The sequence below is a fragment of the Tetrao urogallus genome (genome assembly GCF_951394365.1).
Source record: "Tetrao urogallus genome assembly, chromosome: Z".
NCBI lineage: Eukaryota > Metazoa > Chordata > Aves > Galliformes > Phasianidae > Tetrao > Tetrao urogallus.
In genome coordinates this window covers 62024422-62045308 of record NC_136816.1, presented here as the reverse complement: position 1 = coordinate 62045308, position 20887 = coordinate 62024422, and the positions used below count along the sequence as shown (strand labels likewise).

At 38.8% G+C, this 20887-nt stretch overlaps 1 protein-coding gene across 1 annotated transcript in view; it reads right to left on the bottom strand.

The window, feature by feature from the left end:
- Positions 1–2265: 2265 nt before the first annotated feature.
- Positions 2266–20887, bottom strand: part of OXCT1 (3-oxoacid CoA-transferase 1) — a gene marked incomplete at both ends in the record, with an annotated part of 86322 nt that continues 67700 nt past the window's right edge. Inside the window, 4 exons of the mRNA XM_079548108.1 lie at positions 2266–2301; positions 10023–10124; positions 12772–12852; positions 17857–17946. Coding sequence (XP_079404234.1) covers positions 2266–2301; positions 10023–10124; positions 12772–12852; positions 17857–17946 — 309 coding nt within the window. The remainder of the gene's footprint in view (positions 2302–10022; positions 10125–12771; positions 12853–17856; positions 17947–20887) is intronic.

The following is a 20887-nucleotide window of genomic DNA, read 5'->3' as shown; positions in this document are numbered from 1 at the left end:
ATTTTTGTATTAGCATGAAGGCGCTAAAACAGGTATTTTGTTTATTCCTTTGTGTGAAGAACAAGAACATATTCTGTTATTAACAAGAGATTATCAAAGAACTGCTTAGCAGTTATATACAACTAAACAAAAGTAATCTCTCAAATCAAAACAGTTGAACTGCTATAAAATCCATGTATGGGTCAAGTCTAATTTTATAACTATCCCATGGAAAAGTACTATTTCTCATTTTAGAATGGAGAAGTGCAGCACATTTTTCCAGTGCAAGGTTACCAGTACAGTCCAAAGGCTAGTAATAGAGCTAGACATTGCAGGAATTTCATATCTGGTTCCCTGAAAATTATTATATGCCTTCTACACATGCACTGAAAGCCTTGTCCACACAGTATTAGAATGCCCTTCTACACCATGATCAGATGATTAGGGTTCTGGAATACCTTCCCTACAAGTACAGGATAAGAGAGCTGGGGTTTTTCAGCCTGGAGAAGAGAAGGCTTCAGGGGGACCTTATAGCAGCCTTGCAGTACCTGAACAAGGCCCACCGGAAAGCCAGGGAGGGACTTTTTATAAGAGACAGGATATGGGGAAATGGTTTTAAACCGAAAGAGGGTAGATTTAGACTAAATATTATAAAGAAATTCTTTATTGTGAGGGTGGTGAGACACTGGAACAGGTCACCCAGTGAGGCTCTGGATGCTCCCTCCCTGGAAGCATTCAAGGCCAGGCTGGATGGGGCTCTGAACAACCTGGTCTAGAGGGAGGTGTCCCTGCCTGTAGCAGGGGTTGGAACTAGATGATCTGAAAGGTCCCTTCCAACCCAAACCTTTCCATGATTCTATGACCATATCCCAACACTGCCTATTGCATGCATGGAAGGCATATTTCTTCATGCATATACTGTTTACACATTTTTAGTCACTTAATCTGTTCCTGTTCTGACATAAAACATACATCAGGAATTATTTTCACTGAAGGGCTTTAGGTGTTCCTATTTAGATGAATGACAGAAATCATCCTATCTGGAAATGACACTATCTTAGTAAGCATATATTTCCCGTCAATTCATGCTCTGTATAAGGAAAACCCATTGTGCTAATAAGGGGTGAGATCTAGTGAAGTCATAACTACGTTACTGATTTGCAGAAATGGTTGTCCATAATTAAGAACAGAGAAAATAAGATCTGAATCAAATAGCAGAACCTGACTTATACTTTGATTGTCTCATGGTATGCCTTCTAGTTATCATGAGTTTGGGTTCCAAACTCTGTAGCTGATTCTCTGATCAGCAAGTGGTGCAAAGTTATTGTTTTTGCTTTTAATCAACTGTATTCCCTTCTGAAAAAATCTCCCAGATGCCCACAACATTTTTGTCCCCTGCATCTTTGTGTAACACTGGAAGAACAAACCTCACTCCAGAAACAGTCTTCATTTGCTTTTGAATGGAGGTTGGAAGAAGGATTCTAACTGCATTAAGAGTGGGTTCAGATGGAACAGCTGTACAGCTAATCAATTGTCTGCAGGGGGACAGAGACATTTTATCTTCCTCCTGCAAACTATCCCCATTCTAGCTTGTACAGTTTAAACAGAAGGGTTAGAGGTGGACTCTGGGAGGTGTCTTAATGACAACAGACACAGAGGAAACAGCAGATACATTCAGGGCTAAGGACCCAAATGTTTCCATTGATACAAAAAGTTTTGTCAAAGACTTATTCAAAAGTTCAGGAAAAGAGAAATCCACACTACTGATGTCTTTCTTTAGCTGCATGCATTTGCTATACGCCGCTCCACAAGAAAACCCACACCTTTAGAAGAGAAAGAACATAGTGCTGTAGTTACAGAATGATAGGGTGCTCTGTAAGTTCAGTGACATCAGCAAAAGCAGAGGCAATTTTAAGATTGCATGGTCATTTTGTGAATCTCTGTAAAAAATGTAGTATTTGGCAGTGAGACTACAAGGCATTTTTTTCTGACAATGTTCACTAACTTCTTAGTATAACATTATTTGAAATCTTGGGAATATACGCACAATTCCATTAAAATTGGTAATGCTATGGAAGAAAAATTCCACTTAGGCTGATAATCACAGCCTGAGCTTAACTATCTGGAAACTACCTACAAAGTCCTTAAATTTAAAAAAAAAAAAAAAAAGAAAAGAAAGAAAGAAAGAAAAAATTAAAACTGCAAAACAGTCATCGATTCCTCTTCACTGAGCTTCCATTTCGAAACAAGCCTTCTAGCAAGTCATGCCCAGATTGTGCTGCAGGTTTAAATCTGCCTCATTGGTATCAGTTTTGGTGAAACCTAGCAAGGAGAGAAAAAAAAACAGAACAGTTGGCATACAGATATAGCAGTACAACTCATAGTTCACTTTCACCTCTAATTACATGCTACTGAAGAATGAAGACTTAAACTCATATACTTGAGGTATTTCAGGGATCAACACTTGCACCACTAAACCTTCTGATGTATAAGTATGGGACATTCGTGCTGCTAGTATCTAGTCTTTAAACTTTATTTATTTTGAGTTGACTTCTGATTTAAGAATGCAAGTAAATTAAATCTGGACAGATGAACCTGCTTGACCCTGCTAACTGTGTGGCCTTCTTGTAGGGCTTCCAAGAAGGTATAGCTCAGGTCAGGTGAAGCAGTTACTCAATTACAGTGTACAAGATGGTATGAACTTATAAAAAAAATAGCTAATATATTGGCCAATAAGTGGTTATAGTCTGTGTACAGTGCTTGCCATGAACAGCAATCTGACAGATAGCTTGAGGCACAATTGCTTCAACTATCATCTCCTAATCCACTTGTGATAACGTACCAATACACTGAACAATGCAGGGGCAAATAGGTGATATCAAGCATATGACTTAATTATCACAGAAGTGTAAAGCACACCAAGGAACCCTACAATAATAATTACACTTTTTTACTCAGTAGCCAAGTTCATTGTGGTTTTCATCCTGACACACCTAGAGAGAAGATGCTGTCTATCAATGATAGGTCTGCTCAGAAGGAGTTAAACAAGTTGTGGAATGTGCATATTATCAGACAACATACAATCAAATGTATATGTTTACTAATTTTAATTTTTTTGCTTTAAAGTTGCCTTCTTCCATTCATTGATTCAGAAAGTGGGAACTAGGAGAGTGATCCCCCTCTTACTGTAAGCAAATGTTCCTACTCCTACTGTAATCAGGTTCATGACCACCTGAGGAACCTGAATGTGCATAAGTCTATGGGTCCTGATGAGATACACCTGAAAGTCCTGAAAGAATTGGCTGATGTGGTCGCCAAGCCACTCTCAATGACACCTGAAAAGTCACAATGGTCAAGTGAAGTCCCTGGTGAGTGGAAAAAAGGCCACTCGATATGCATTTTTAAAAGAGTAGAAAGGATGACTCAGAACTACAGACCTTTCAGCCTCACCTCAGTGCATGGAGGATCATGGAGCAGCTCTTCATGAAAGCTATGCTACGGTACTTGAAAAAGAGGACGGTGATACGGGATAACCACCATGTCTTCACCAAGGGCAGGTCCTAACTGATCAACCTTGCCGCTTTTAATATGGGCACAACTGCATCAGTGGACAAGAGACACTGATGTTATCTATCTGGACTTTAGTAAGGCCTCTGCACTCCAAACTTCTCACTTCCCTCCAAACTGGAAAGATATGGATTTGACGGGTGGACTGTATGACGGACAAGGAACTGGTTATGAGATCATTCCCAGAGAGTGGTGGGTGATGTCTCAATATCCCAGTGAGATCAGTGACAAGGTGGTGTCCCTCAGCAGTCACTGCTGGCACCAGTGCTCTTTAAGATCTTCATCAGTGACACTGACAATGGGGTGAAGTGCATCCCCGCCAAGCTTGCAGATGACACCAAGCTGTACAGTGCAGCAGACACACCCAAGGGATGGGATGCCATACAGAGAGATCTAGATATGCTGAGCAGTGGGCCTAAGTGAAACTGCACAAATCCAAGTGCAGGGTCTTGTGTCCAGTTATGGGCTCTCCAGTTAAAAAAAGGACAGGGATTTTCTAGGAATCCAGTCACAAGGCCACAAGGTTACAAGGATGATTAAGGGCCTGAAGCATCTCCTGTGCGAGAAAAGGCTGAGTAACTTGGGTATGCTCTGGCTGTTGAAGAGAAAACTCAGTGGGGATCTGCTGTAACCATTGCTTAAACATACTCCCACAATTTTACTGTGCTCACATCCACTCTTTGGTCTCCAAGAAATGTTCAACAAGTGTTGATGAATGTCAGGGGGTGCCATTTTTTCCAAGCACAACGTTTTGCACCAGGGTCATGGCAACCCCTGCTATCAGTACAAGCTGGGGGACACCAGCATGGAGCACAGCCCTGATGAAAAGACTTGGTAGATGGTGGTGGTAGATGGCAGGCTGGACATGAGCCAGCTCTGTAGCCTCGCAGCCCAGAAAGCCAACCATATCCTGGGCTGCATCAAATACTTGTGGTCAGCAGGTTGAGGGAGGTGATTCTATCCCTCTACTCTGCCCTGGTGAGACCTCACCTGGAGTACTGCATCCTGATGTGGAGTCCTCAGCACAGGAGGAATGTGAAGCGGTTGGAGTGCATCCATAGGAAGGCCACAGAAAATAGGAAGGTCCAAGGAAAGTAACACTTTCGCTATGAGAACAGGCTGAAAGAGCTAGGGCTGTTCAGCCTGTAGAAGGGAAGGCTCCAGGGAAACCTGATAGCAGCCTTTCTGTATCTAAAGGGACAACGTAAGAAGGAGACAGACTCTTTCACAGGGTCTGTGATGACAGAACAAGGGGAAATGGTTTCAAACTGAAAGAGGGGAGATTTAGACTGGTTCCATGAAAAAGTCTTCTACAGGGAGGGTGGTGAGGCATTGGAACAAGTTGCCCAGTAATGTGGTTAACGCCCTGTCCCTAGAGATATCCAAAGGCCAGGCTGGCCCAGGCTCCAAGCAATCCTACCTTGCAGTAGATCTCCCTATTCATTGCTGGGGAGTTGGACTAGATGTCCAACCCTTAAAACCCTTAAAAAAGGGTCCCTTCCAACTCAAACAATTCTGATTGCACAATTCTAATGTTGTAATTCTATGCATCTGCAAAATCCATTTGTTGTATTGTAAGGTCTCCAGCCAATGAAAAATAAATAAAACACAGTAAGCTTAAATAGAGAGGATGAAGAAAGAAGGTGTAAGTGGAAGCAATACAGAGCAGACTTTGGACTTCACTGTTAAACATGACTGCAGGCCTGCACTACATCTTGAGGAAAACCTCTCCACAGACAATCCAAGCCTCATTAAATACATCCTGCTTCCAGCCTTATTTATATAGGTTTCCCAGGATGAGATCTGAATCAATTCATGTGATCTTGCTTGTTCAGGATGACAGACAGTTCCACAGATAGTGGGCTTCCAGTTGGTTAGTTTGTCCCACTGAAACACAATATACTGTGCTCCTGCCTCCTTATCCCATCTTTTTCACTTAACGGTACTGAACAATTCAACTTACTAAAGAATGATATACAGAGGCCTTTTTCACGCATAGGAAGGCTGTATTTCCAGTACGAATTCAATTTCTAAGTTATCCTTCCTCCAGCCACAAAATGTCATCACTTACATTCTTATGAGAATAGTCATCAAGAAAAGCTTAGTTCATGAATGTGTTTACTATATCAAATGCTAATGAAATATTTTCAGTGGATGGAAACCGTTTATTGATTTTACAAAGTTCTCTGCGAACTAGGATAATAAACAGATGTAGAAGTTACAAGTGTAGAGAAGCTGAAAAATTCCCTGAGTGCATAAACATTCCCAGACAGTTCCAGAAAAGTTTCAACATTTCCAACTCAAAGCAGGTATGTGCCTCACTTAATTTGGGCCTCACCTAAGAATAGTGGCATTGAGGAAAACACCCTTGCTAGAGGATGAAGACAGCACCATTAAAACTCGAATACTGCAATGGCAAAAGACAATTATTGGAGTAGGCTATTGCTTTTCTCCCGTCATAGGGTTGGTACCATCAAAACCTCTAGTGTTTTACATTTCAATGAGCATACTACATTAATAGCACTGTCTGCACATTTGATGCTAACAGCTGTCATTTTTGCGCACCACTATTCACCTCTGAAAAGGTCTGATCCCCAGGAGAGTGAAGTGCCACAGTGTCTGCTGAACATAACAGAGGTAATGAAAGACCATACACCACTAGGAACTGGATGCAAATAGAAGTGTTTGCTTTAAATAAATTCGGTTAAATAAGCAAAAAAAAAAAAAAGCCAAAAAAAAAAAGCCCCCCAAAAAACCCCCAACCAACCAACAAAACAACAAAAAAAAAACAAAACGGTAACATAAGAAAGGAAAACAAGTCTCAAATGCAGAAAGCCCTCTGAGCATGCTGCTTTAAATCGCAGCAGAATCATCCAATCAGCACAGATTTTGATAAAGGTTGAACATGCTTAACAATGGCTATTTCACAGCACAAAGATGCATGTTTATTACTTTCTTATAGTACATCCTAAGCAGCACACTCTTAGTATTATTTCACTTGCTGGAATTACAGCTCATCATGGATGTTTCAACATGCTTTGCTGATGTTTAACAGGCAGGTGAATGGGCAACAGTATACTTTGTGGTCTGGTTTGCCTCAGACTTGTAAGAGGATGACTGTAGCTGAGGACTCATGGCCTCAGGTACTCCCAATGCTCCCAACAACTCAAGCTTGTTGACTTCCAGAATTCCAACACACAACATGTCCATGGTTATTTCATTATGTTTATCTACACCAAGCAAGTCTTTCAGGGCCTGATCCTGAATGGTGCTGAGTCCTAATAACTTCCAGTGTTATTATCAGGAGTAAAAAAGCAAGTTATTACCTTTTATGAACTTTCTGTAAAGCTGAGCACTCATTATTACAAAAATCTAAATAAAAATAAAATCTACAAATTATGCTTTCTCAGTCTCTGCTTTCATGGTCTCACCAAAGGTATAAACAAGTACAAGCCAAATATATTTATCTGTTAAGGCAGTCTATTTCCTAAGGAGCAACAACTCTCATTTAAATATACAAGATAAGCCAATGTGTTGCCTTCATAGCACAGTAGAATTCAGGGTGAATTTTTTATTTTACAACAGTCTACAATCAAGACTCTTGATTCTAAATCCTTTCTTTTTTGTAAAATGGAAACATACAGCAAAATGTGTCTCAAAAAGCCATAAGGACTACAAAGCTCTCCAAAAAGAAGTAGTTGCATAGGGAGATATAGTTACATATGAAGGTATAGTCATTCCTTAGTCAATCCCATAGTTAAATCTATGCTTATTTTAGTTTAGATAACTCTGCATCCACAGAGAAAAGCTGTCAGGAAAGGGTCAGCTCCGTATTTTTTACCCATTAGTTCTGTTTCAAACTAGCAAAACGAACCAAGCAAAAAATCTCTGCATTTACTGCTGTAATATAGTATCAATGAAGTTTCTGTCGCCAGTACAAATGAGAACAAGATGTCTCATTCAGGGAACATAAATAATCAAAGCACAACTGTTACTCTTGCAAGGGAGCCTGAGGCAAAGTCTTGAAATGTGGAAAAAAGACTAAGGATACTATTTTCTAAACAACTGTCTACCACAGTGCTCAAATTGCTGTTCTCTCAACTTCAAAATTAAGCTAGGGATCTGCACCTGTTCACTGTATTAAAATCAAGTCCTCAATCTAGCATCATGCAAGGGTGACCTAGTCTTGCAGCCACCAATGCCAATACAATAGCAGTTTTGGTGAAGATTTCAATGACAGAAGGACAGAGTCACTGTGACCTGGAAACATCCTTTAGGAGGGAAAGGAACAAAAAAAAAAAAGTGGGACAAAGGAAGAGCTAGTTCCAAGCTCTTCCAAACCACTGCATTAGTTAACAAATCATTCTGGTTCACTCTGTGTGTTTGCAGAGCTATAAAAATTTCAGGCATTTTTAAGGAACTATCGCCCAATAGGTAATGCTGACCCACACACATATTCTGGCAGAGGTCAGCACAGTACGTGCTTTGCAAGCATTTATGGAAGCTGCTTGCTTTCAGATAAACACAGAAAAGCGTACAAACCAAGGAGCATCTACATTTTTCATGCCCATAACTGTCCTTTAGTGCAGCTCATGATTTCATCATGACCAAGGCAGCTGCACAAAGCAGATTGCAGTGGAGTCTGTCTTCATGAAACAGGAAACGGGTGGCTGTGAAGTGACCCCTCTAGAGCCTGGTGAGACAGATTCCAGAACAAAGACAGCACTACACTGCTCACCAATTGCTAACTTCAGGCCATCCTTAAAATTCCAAGTTTATACCATTTCTTTGTAACATTCACAGGGAAATGCTAATGGCTCAGTGAGGTGGTGCTAATTCTTTCTTAATAGTCCTAATAGTTTTGCCGTGTGCTATTGCAAAGCTTTTCTCTGCTAGACCATCGTTTTGAGCTATTCATTTCTTTCCCTGAATACTCTGGATCCTTCTGTTTCAATTGCCTCCAGCACAGGCTGCAAATTACTTCGGGTAATACCAACTCCCATATACATACATACATACATAGATCCTCTGAATCAAAAAGAAACCAACTCCTTCCAAAAAACAGGTTCAAGACTGTGAAAATCCTTCTTTGTTTTTTTTTTTTTTTTTTTGGCTCAAAGCTTGCTTCCTGAGGCTTGCTTCCTTTCTTTTTGTAAGACTCTGATTGATTTGTTGAGGAGCCAAGTAATGGGTGCTAACCGTGTGACAATCGACATCACTTCGGGAATATTTGAAAGCCCCCTCCTCCAGAGCTGCTTGCCTCTGGAAGAGAGTGCTCAGGAGTGTTTACTGGCGGAAGATCTGGCCTGTGACTAAACAGCTCCAGCTAGGTATGGGAAAACTGGGGAATGATACCATTGTGTTCTGTGAAAAACAGGATGCAGATGGGCATCCCTGCTCCCGCTTATCTGCTTGCAAGGCCTGGAAGATGGGAACAAAGGAGTTTCTGCTGAGATCCCAGAGCCAGAAGCTGCCACTCCGAGGAGAGCTGACTCAACCACTTTGGATTTGAGCTGTCACTCCAAAGACAGCTGACTCAACCACTTTGAAAGCATTGAAAAGGGGTCATCATTGCCATAGTCCTCGTTCTCCTAGTCGTCATCAAAAGAACAATGCCCAACGACCCACCACTACTGAAGATCAAAGACTGAACTACGAACCACGCTGCATCCATGGCGGTGACTATATCTTGCTTCCTATAAAGACTCCTCGCTTCTTCTTTCCTATCTCCCTCCTTCCCTTCCCCATTACCCTAATTCATAATAGTGTTCGTCCTCCCTTACCCCATTTCCCTAATTAAGATTTGTAATAAACTGGTTGGATCAACATTTGAACTGTTGTTTCTTAATCTCACACTGGGTATATAGATGTTAAAAGAACCTCCTCTCCCTCCTATAAATTGGAGTGAGACAAAGACACGTAAGAGCTGGTGTCTCCTTACAACAAAGTCATTCTCCACGGTTTCATTCTATGCATATGGTTACTAAACACAGCACCCTTCAAATTCAACCTAAAGTTAATCCTCACATTAAATACATCTTTAAATACATCTAGCAATCTTGTAAACATGTGCTCTAGGTCTGGAAACTGCAAAGAGGAAGATTGCTATCCTTCATTATCAAGTATTCCCAATTACCTTCACAAGACAAGTGTATATTGTCAAATTCACAATCCTCACAAAAAAAAAAAAAAAAAAAAAAAAAAAAAAAAAAAAGCTGACCTCTCCGCCAGCTTTACAATACAGAAGAAAAAGCTTTATCGTATGAATGCATGAGGCCATGAAGAAACTACGTTTGTTATTGACCACACATATGGAATCAGTTATGTTCCACTGTACTTTCTACTAGTAAGTCAGTTTTGTGTTAACATTAAATGATATTTAAGAAAGAATGTAAAGGTAAAAAATCAGTGATTTTATGGATTAATGACAAGGCCATGTAAAAGGAACAACTGTATTTGTTTGTAAAATGACTTACTGTGAAGTCACAGCCAGTGCTTTTCTTGATATCATCCACTGACAGTCCTTCCCAGATTTCCACAAGGGTGAGTCCCTTTTTCTTGTCCACATCAAACACAGCCTGTCAGGTTCAAATAGCACCAAATTAATTTTTATTATTAAAAAACTGAAGATCCAAGTAGTAATATCGTACAAATCAATTTGCTAAAAAGAATATCGTCAGTAAAAAATGATACCGTTATCAACTGGTTTCACATTTCAGACTGACCAGTAGAGATTTATTCATACCTGAAAGAATCTGAAGTGTAAGATGTGTTGACTTCGTGGGAAAAAAATGGGCAACTGCTCTTCACTGCATGAAATAAGGACAGTGTCTCCTGCTCTGATGTGGTGAGAAATGCAAGATGCAAGGGACATGGCTGAGACATTCTTTGCTACAAGACAATGTCTGCCAAGAGGTAATGAAAGAAAACAGGGAAAGCCATCCTCTTTCTCATTCTTTTGTTTTGCTTTTAGGACTATAGGGAGGTAAAGGGTGGCTGGTCAACTTATCAGATGATCAGCACCTCCAACAGCTATTAAACATTACAAACTTCAGTATTTTTGAAGCTAGCTAAGAAAAAGAAATTTTCTTGTTCTATTTTTAAAATGAATCCTCAGGTGATGTAGCTGAAGGAGCCTTTTTCCTGATGCCTTCCTAAGACAAGCTTTCCACTTTGAAGTCTCTCAAGCACGTAAGAACACCTGTAGAACAACACACACTATAATGGTGCCCAGAGAATACACAGGTTGCAAGCTAGCTGCCACAAAAACCACCAAGTCTACATTCATTTTCCTAAAATAAAATAAAATTTTAAAAAGCCAATAGCAAAAGTCCAGTGAAGATTGAACTTGGAAGGAAAATGGTACCAGAGCGCAGTGTTCCTCAGGGTCATTACTAGGAATGGATTTATTTAATACCATTGCTAGTGGAATGGACAGTAGGATGGAGTGCACCCTTAGCAAGTTTTCAGATGACGTCAAGATAAGTAGTGTGGTTGACATGCTGCAGGAAAGGAATGCCGCCCAGCGGAACTTGACAAGCATGCAGGGTGGGCCATATGAACCTAATGAGATTCAACAGGGCCAAGTGCAAGGTCCTGCACCTGGGCTGGGGCAAACTCAAATATGAATACTGGCAGGGTGATGAGTGGATAGACAGCTGCCCTACAGAGATGGACTTCACTGCTTCTGGTAGATGAAAAACAACATGAGCCTGAAGTACACACCTGCTGCCCAGAAAACCAGTTGCATGTTGGATTTATCAAAAGAGGTGTGACCAGCAAGGCAAGGGAGATGATTGTCACCCTCTGCTCTGGCTTATGAGAACCCACCCACAGTACTGAATTTAGGTCTGGGCCCCCCAGCACATGAAAGACATGGGGTGATTGGAGCGAGTCCATTGGAGGTCCATGAGGGTGATCAGCAGGTGGGAGCACCAAACCTATGAACCTTATAGCAGCCTTCCGTTACACCAAAGGGCTATCACAAAGTGGAGTGATAGCACAAGGTTTAGTGTCATTAAACTAACAAAAAGGTAGATTTAGATTAGATATTAGGACAAAATTCTCAGCTATGAGTACTGTTGAAGCACTGGAACAGCTTGCCTACAGGAGCTGTGGATGTGCCTTCCCTGGAAGTGTACAAGGAAAAGTTGGATGGGGCTTTCTGCAGCTTATTCCAATGGAAGGTATCCCTGTCCATGGCAAGAGGGTTGGAACTAGGTGGTCTTTAAGGTCCCTTCTAATCCGAAGGATTTCATGAATACTATGGGACTGAAATTGTACTTCTGAGTCTTAAAAGAAAAGCTGAATTTAAGGAAAACAGACACTAGGAAGCTAGCAACGAAACAGTCTATAATACAATCTAAATAGTGTTGTACATTTCTGTCATCCTTCATTAAACAGCGAGACCTGATGAGCACTGAGGCTCAGAAATTTTCTGCACATTTTTATTTGTCAGTCCTTGTTCAATGCCAGTTTTCTACAGAAAAACATCCACATTTTCATTTCTTCTCCCTTTGTTTGTAGAGGAAAACTTTAAATGACAGTAGCAATACACCACTGAGAGAAAACAAATTCTGCATCAGCACTTTTGAAGCATTCTACTTAGTGTGACAGATGGCTCACAGAGGGATTACTCAAAGCCTTTAAAAATGTACACATTGATAATAAAAGGAACATGATTACAGCAAAAATCCTAAGTCACGTACGCTGCTGAAAAGATCCACTAATGCACTTTGAACACTGGCAATATCAAACAGACTTGCACTGGACAATAAATCGCTTCACAAATGCAATCAAGTGAAAGCAAAAGATAGCAACAGGACAGATCGTGTCTAAGTTTGTAATATATACCAAGAAAGATGCCAGTTACCTGACATGAACATTTGAGGAAAACGTGCATTTCATGATTTGCATCTTATGAGGCAAGTTTTCAGGTATACTTTGGAAAAAATAACCAAACATGTTCCTTGCATATTTCTCATGGATAGCATCTCTGTTCTGATGGTCACTGTGATAACCATCCAGCATGATGTCAACAGTGAAAGATTTAAAAGGAAAATATGAGCCAACATGTCTCTGGAATTGAACTCAAAAGGAGTCTTTCTCCTTCACAAGCAACAGATACTGAATATATTCTTTATTTTTACCACACTTTTTACTGCTTTCACTTAGTGTCACTGAGAGGAGAAAAGAATTGAAAAGAATTCAAGAAAAGAACTTTACCTTCTCTGTAATGATGCGATTTACACATTGCTTCCCAGTAAGTGGTAAACTGCATTTTTCCAAGATTTTATGGACGTTGCCCTGCGTTTAACAGTATACAAACAAATGTTAATTTTAAAAAACAGTGCAACTTTCTCTGAATTCAAGTATGTACATTAAAAAGGAAAACCACAGCTGCAAGCATTCAGTGTTATTGAAACATTCACTGCACTCAGAACATTATCTGAACTCACTTTCATGGCAGATTACAATGCTGACAACTTGGGACAGTTCTAACTGAAGCCCCGACTATAATGAGATGTCTAATAAGATTCTCAGTGTACCACTCAGCGGCTCCTGAGTTTAGAAGTTCAATAATTTCCTCTTCTACTGCAGTGTGAGGATAAGTCACACATGGGACCTTATTGATGACATGTAAAGGTTAGAGAATGACATTGTGAACATAACATTACTCTGCCTCATTTATTATAAGCGATATGTGCAGGACCAGCCATACTCATAGGCATTTTGAACCCCTATGGCTCACGTGCATACTCATGCTTTGAAAATAGTAAGGCCAGTTTCTTTACCCACATTCCATTTCCTTCTCCTCTGTCACTCTAGAAAAGCACATAAGCAGACTAGGAGATGAGCAAGATATGCTCATCTTCAAGTACTATAAGAGAAGCTACAGTGCCTTTACTTTTGTCAGTACCAATCAGCCTATAAATACAGTACAAAGTAATGTGTATAAAGAGATCAGGACTTGCTTTAAGATGCTTCCCTTCCTAGATATCAAAAGGTAGCTACTTTAGATAGTGGGTAAAATACTGCCTACTGAAAAGGCATAGCTACTGACACAAAGCTGGACGTATAAGGCTTAGGTGCTTAGGTCTGAGGGCTTTTTTGTTTGTTTTTCCTCTATCAATTTCCAGTTATGTCTTTCAAAACTTTTGGAGTATTGCATGTCTCATTTAACCATGTGAATGCAATACTTTTTAAAAATGCAATCATCAATTTGCCTTAAGGCTTAATATGTTAAATATTTATGTTATATAAATAATATGTATTATTATTATCATATATATTACATATTAAATATATCTTAGTTTTATTCCTGAGTAAAAACAAAATGGACTTGCAGAGATGACAGCTTGAGTGGCTTCCATGACCCTTAAAAGTGATACATTCCAGCTTCTTAACATTTGAGATGAACATTATTGTAGCATGAAAAGTGGCTTTCAGAACTCATCCATCAGGGCATTATCAGTATGGGAATCCAAGTGGAATTGCAAGAATTTTTACTATCTGAATTTATACAGTATTTGTTCAGATAAAGGAAGAAAAGTCTGTTGTGTAGATCTCCACAACCTTAGGCTGTTTCATTCTGCTTTAAATACATAGGTTGCTGGGAAAGTAATGCCTCCTGTTTATTTCCACGGTAACTACAACAGACATGAAGAATAGCTAAAAAACACACTTCTTCAACATAGTCGCCATCATTAGCTATGCATGGATAATGAACAAGAACTTGCATGCCACTCTTCTAAAAATCAATATGGCCATACAGAACACAGCTTCTTTCACGTCACTGCTGAAACACATCACCCACTGCCTCACTGTGCTCCCATCCACTGTTTAGTCTCCAGAAACATTCAGCAAGTGTTGATGAATGCTGGTGGTGCCATTTTTTCTGCGTGGAGGAGTTCAGTGCCACACCTTTGCTTCATACACACTTCCATGTCAGATGCCATTCTGTTAGACTGCCCCTCTGCTGCCATCTGTCACGCAGCAACAAAATGGAATGGGATACTGGTGGGAAGGTTTGATCTCTACTGCCATCACCCAGCTCTGACGTTGTGTGCCAACATAATAAAATAGGAGGCATTAATTTTGGAGCAGTCCTCAAAAATTCTGCTGCATTTTTAATGGACACTTATGGACAAAAAATACCATAGTTCTGTACAACATATCAAAACAAAAACTAATCACAATGATGGAAAATCAGTGCCCCGTGTTTCAGTCATGACTAAAGCACATGCTTAAAAATAGTTTCCATTATACTGTTTTAGTTGTGTAGTCAAGTCATTATGCCACCTGAAAGTCATTACGCCATCTGAAAGTGACCAGCACTTTATGCTATTTTGCAAAGTACATCGATAACAGTGTGGATGTAAGGACTTCTATATCTTCTAGGCAGTATTTACCAGACTGGGCACAGGTGCACAGTGACTGTTCAAAGATTAAATAACAACACTATATTCTGGTCTTTACAGTTAACCAAAAATCAATTTCACAAAAAATACACCAAGAACTATCATAGTAAATTAAACTGAATCCATCATCCAAGTGTCTTGCAGTGGCCTAAACAGATAGAGGAAAAATTGAGCCACCCTTCATCAGCTATTCCCTCCTGGTTCATGACACGCTGTGATGGTTAGGCTTTCTAGGCTAGTGACTGCTTCTGGGCAACGCTATTTAATTGTGACTGGCAAACTCATAAAATAGTTTAATCCCTTTCATATGGGTGTAATGCTTTGAGCTCCTATAACATTCTGCTAAAGATCCACAATTTCATTAGCTGACTCTGAAAAATACTTCTTGTTTCAAACCTGCTGGTTGCTAGTTTCTATAGTTTCAGTTGGCTACCCCCCCTTTTTTTTCTTTTTCCAGTAAGGCAGTGATTAGCCATACTGCATCTGTACCTTCATTATCCCTCATATTTCTACTGTCTCACTGATAGTTCTTACTCTGAATTTTTCTACATGTCATTTAAATCCTGTCATTTTTCTTCTGTATCTTTCAGCTTTCATGAAATGTAAATATTTAAGTTATCAAAAATTAAAATACTTGGGAGCGAAGGATGTTCATTATTATTCTTAATATATTGCATATCAGAATAAATTATTTGGGTGGTTCTTTGAGTGTGAAGAGAGATACCAGTTTCACCCTCATAATTTAGTGTAAATTGTATTTTGTCTGCACTGGATTCAGCTTATTGCTAAGTTTGAAAATTGCAACATGCATACTCAGGATATATTCTGAGCAATGTTTAACAAGCTGTCGCTATTATATATAAAACAAACAAACAAACACCAAGAAGTACAAAAAGAGAAAAAAACAACACTTGAAAAGGATTAAAAGATCCATTACAAGATGACAGATCAAACAAAACTAACTACTACAACTATTTATTATTGCATATATCCTGTGGCTTTCCACTGTATTTCAGTCCATCAGACCTGGACTCACATTTATTTACTGGAGGCTTTAATGTCTAATGATAAATTTCTTGTTATTTATTTGGAGAGTAATACAACAACAATGTCCCTAATCAAAGAAGCCTGCAGATAAAACAGATTCCAACAATACAGGCATACATTTCTTTTGCTCAGTAGCCCACCTGACTCTTGGGAAGAGGAAAGAGGGCTCATCTAATGCTTAGGTATGGTTGAAATTACAATTTGGGAGAAAATCTTCATGCTAAAGAAAAAAAAAAATCAGCTCTGTAAAAGTCACCCCAAATAAAGGCTTCTGACTTTCAGAACTGGCATTATAGGTCATACAATTGCTTGGGCATCACTCTTCCACATTTTCTCACTAATACCTACTTAAAAACAAACAAAGAAACAAACAAACAAAAAACCATCTAAAACATGTAACAGAAGCTATAGATGGTTTTGCTTTTATTTTTCACATTCAACTTCTATACTTTACCTTCTTCATTTTTGGGCAAAGAAGCAGCAGCCCCAAAAGGGTGCAGTTGTATAGTTAGGATGAAAGAGCCCTCCATTGTAAAATAAGAATAAATAAAAAAACCTATATACTTGGATTCACTGTGCAGTATATTCCTACAAAAGTAAATATGTAAGTTATGGAAGCCCGTAAAGCCTGAAACAGGCTTTCTAGAAGTACATACTTGCAACCTCATATATATCAAAATCCAAGTTATACAGATGTATGTCAAAAAAAGAAAAAAGAGAAAAAAAAAAAAAGCTATAAAAGCTAAGCCTGGCCTACTTATCTGAAATATGTGCATAAGTGAAGGGATACTCAGACACCCAGTTGTTGTGGGGCTGTGATAGGGATGCAAGTCAGACAAATTTGCTTTGCTCTTTTGATTATTTATTTACACATATGCATACAAGAACCACTGGGTCAGTCCCAGTTCTGTTACTTACAATGCACTACTAGAAATCACAGCTTCTATAAAAACCAAATCAGAAAACAACAACAAAACCCCAACTTGTTGAAAAATATAGAAAGTGAAGATTCATTCCTTAAATCACATTTAAAAGAACTCCACAACTATTAATATAGTTATCTTTCATATTTACTGCCAGGCAAATTCCTTATGCTTACCCCTACATATACCGGCAGAGATATTAATCTTGAACATACCTCTTGACTTGCACTGATTTACAGGAGGCTTTGGTGTCTACACCAACAAATTATGAATAACAGAAACAAAAAAAATGAAATAGAAAGTCATTTTTAAGCATTTGTTATAGTTCCTTGGGACTAAAGATGCTGTCCTTCAAACAGCTTTTCTCATAGCTAAGACTGTACAATTTTTTAAATTTTCAAAGCTTTCTATGATCCTCTGTGGAACACTGTCTATATCTACAAACCTATCTCTACAACGAGGTCTCTAGATTAACCTCTACCACGTAACAGTAAAACAAGTAAGGCAGCCTGCATAGTATCATGCCAAAAAGATCTGTTTTATCAAGCTTTCAGTACCAATTTGACTGATAGCTTCAAAGGTAAATATTTTCCCAACACAACAAATATTGAGCCATTGGGAACCTCATTTCCCAAATTATTCTGACGTGAAGAGTAAAATTTTCAGGGTAGCATCTACTGTAGCCCTGCCAATTGTAACTCTCATTAAGTTTGCACAAGCAACGAAACAAGTATGCAGCTTTTAAATATCAAATTAATATTTAATTTTTTCCATGATAAACAATTAACTTTCATGAGGCCAAGAAGTACAATTGTAACTAGTAATAAATCTGTAAAATCCTTACAAAGTGACAGAATTAATGTAAAATGTTTGTTTTGTTTTTCTAGCACGAGTGAGTCACATAGAAGACACAGCCTTACCTTGGCTGAGTGCTCCATGGTGACAACCACTTTTGTCTGGGCACTAGATACCAGGTCCATGGCACCTCCCATTCCCTTCACCATTTTACCCTGAAATCGAAATTTTAATAGAAATGTAACATTTGTACTAAAAAGGAAAATAAAAAGACACAGCAAAAACAATACACAGGTTGCAATGGCAGGACAAGATAATCAGCTTTCTTCTGAGCAGTAAACCCTTATCTCACCACACTGTATTAAAAAGCTACTGTTTTTCTCATTTTGGGGTCTACATGTGATGCAAACAGAAGAATAATAAGTGGAACAAGGGCTCACTGTCACCTGCAATGTCACAGTGTAACATATCTGAGTGGTGCCAGTGACTTCATGGGAGCCCTAACACTCAGAAACAGTGAATCTTGTTATAGGGGGGTCTATCACTTATAATGAAGCATTCATTCTCACAATTATAGAAATGTCATTATTGCCTCTAAAGAAAATCTTTGCATTTGAACACAGCAACAAGGACATCTTAGCACTCTTTACCTTGAAGTTTAGAAGGACATTGCTTGTAACACTATATCATCACAAACCACTCCTTTTATTCCACTGCAGATGTATTTGGATGTCATTTCAGATCATGGACAAATAAATGAGTTTGGAGCATTATTCACTCCAGTTAGTCCCTCAGACCAAGCAATGCATTTTGCCTCTGAGACTCATTCTTCTTTTAAGGAGTGTCAAAACTGCACCTGTTGTAATAGCAGCTGTATTATGGTGTGCAGATATGCCTAATTCTGCTTTTTATATTGCTATGGCATTCAGTCCCTGCCTGCTTCCACCATCTTAAACTGAACACATATGATCTTGGAAGGTAAGCAGTTCAGGCTTGGCAAACTTCTGATGTGCAACATTTGTAAGTACAATATTCTGTTAGTACAAGGAGAGCAGTTATTTTTAGACTGCAAACGCCAGACAACCCAACAGAAGTCAATGACCTCACATCACTCCTGAGTCACTTGGGAGAGGACCTGGTATGACAGTGAAGGTTAGAAGAAGCATGAGGAAAGAAATTTTGGAGATCAAAATAAACTATTTTTGTCCCAAAAGCTTTGTATTTCCTCTGTTTTCACACTTGCTATCTTTCATTAAAATAAATTGTGGACAGAAATACGGTTATGCTGTCTTAAATATGAAGTCTAAAAGTATATGATTCAACAACATGGAACTTCCTACTGTAAAGTTTTTCTCTTGTGCTTCCACTTATTAGGCAGGCAGTTCAGTACCTTACTAGCTATGGCTCATGATACAGAGCATATGGAAGAGATTTGTCTCATTAAGCTGTCAAGACAGCAATTTAATGAAAGCCTCTTCATCAAACCAAAGGCAATATATATAAAAAAAAAATTGTTTTCCACAGTGAAGAATAAATCACGTCTTCCAGTATCTATAAACAACCCCTTCAAAATTTCTTGTATCAGAGTAATATTAATCACATTAATTAACATTACTACTAAATACTCTTTTGCAAATACATAACAGCAATGAGAGGATTTCTCTGTACTTAACTTCCTGCCACTGCTCTTATAATTCTCCAACCTACTCTGAAATACAGAGCTCTCACAGAAACTGCAGTGACCTCTTGTCAGCCTGCCAAAGACTCACTGACGAGTAACTGAAGATGACACATTATCTCCGCAGTAACTCAAGAATGTGTTTGCACTCAGGATTATGCTATCAGTACGCTCACCCTGGCAATGTCATTAGCTGGTTGTACCAGGCCTCTTAGTTCTAATACCTAAAGGGCTACAGCAGCTAGGAAACATCTGAAGAAATAAAAGCAGATGAAAGTACATTTTTTCTCATCTGACATCTTCACATCTGAACACCATTTGGGTGGTCAAAATACAACATTAAAGAGCCTAAGTAAGCCATTTTGTTTAACAATGATTCCTAAACAGCAGCCTTTCTGTAGGTCTGATGGGAGTACCAGTGATAACCTACAGCATTCAAACAGAAGTCTGTGAGTACTCTAAGGTACTAAGTACCTCAGAGGATGAGATAGTCAAGATACAACATATTTTTAAGAGAATGAAGTTTTTCCCAAAATGATATAGTAAGTCATAAAGATACTGTATAGAAAGATGGTTACTATGCATATGGGTATTTCAAACAGAGTAAAGAGAGGGGCCTGATAGAAAAGAGGAAGCCTTTTCAAACACTATCAGAGTCTTGAATCCATCCTCTTGTTCTGCATGCTTCCTATTTCTCCTGAAGGCCAGATCTTCTCTTCCATAGCTGGTATTTATGGCTACTCTCAACATCATAGGATAAAATGCATCTCAACTGGTCTGGCTAAGTTAAAAGAACATAATCTTTTGAAACAAACAGCACATAAACTGAGCAGCAAAGCAGACACTAATGATGCATTCAAGAAACAGTGATATACACAGCACAACAAAAGAGATAATCAGAATCACATGCAATTAACCAGAAGTATCATACTTGACATTTTTCATACTACCACTGATCTTAGCATTATAAAAGATGTCAATCAGAAGGTAACATCAAAAAATATGCATAAATCCACTCTAACTGAATAGAAACCACAATTCTTTGTCCACTGCTCATAGCCATGTGCTGTGTTTAAAAGAAAAGTAGGCTTATAGTTGATTCCAAAATGAAAGCTACACCTGCTATTTCACTTTCGACTTCTGCAAAAAGATTGGATGAAGACAATCAAGAAAGATGGATAAAGTTGAAGAATGTTGAAATTTATTGAAATATACTTGGTTTGTCCTTTTTCCTCCTCTGATTTTTATGACTTTGTGTTGCAATTACAGAATTAATGTAACTTTATTATCAGCTATGACTGCTGGATTAGATTCTACTGAGTACAACTGAATAAACATTAGTAAGAAACACCAGGAAACTATTAAGAGTTTTGAATCAGCAGAGTGAGCAATGGAACACAAGCATTCAATACTGACTGAATGCAACTATTTGAGTCCAGCACTGTTATGCACATATACACAACATGCTGAAGTTCTTT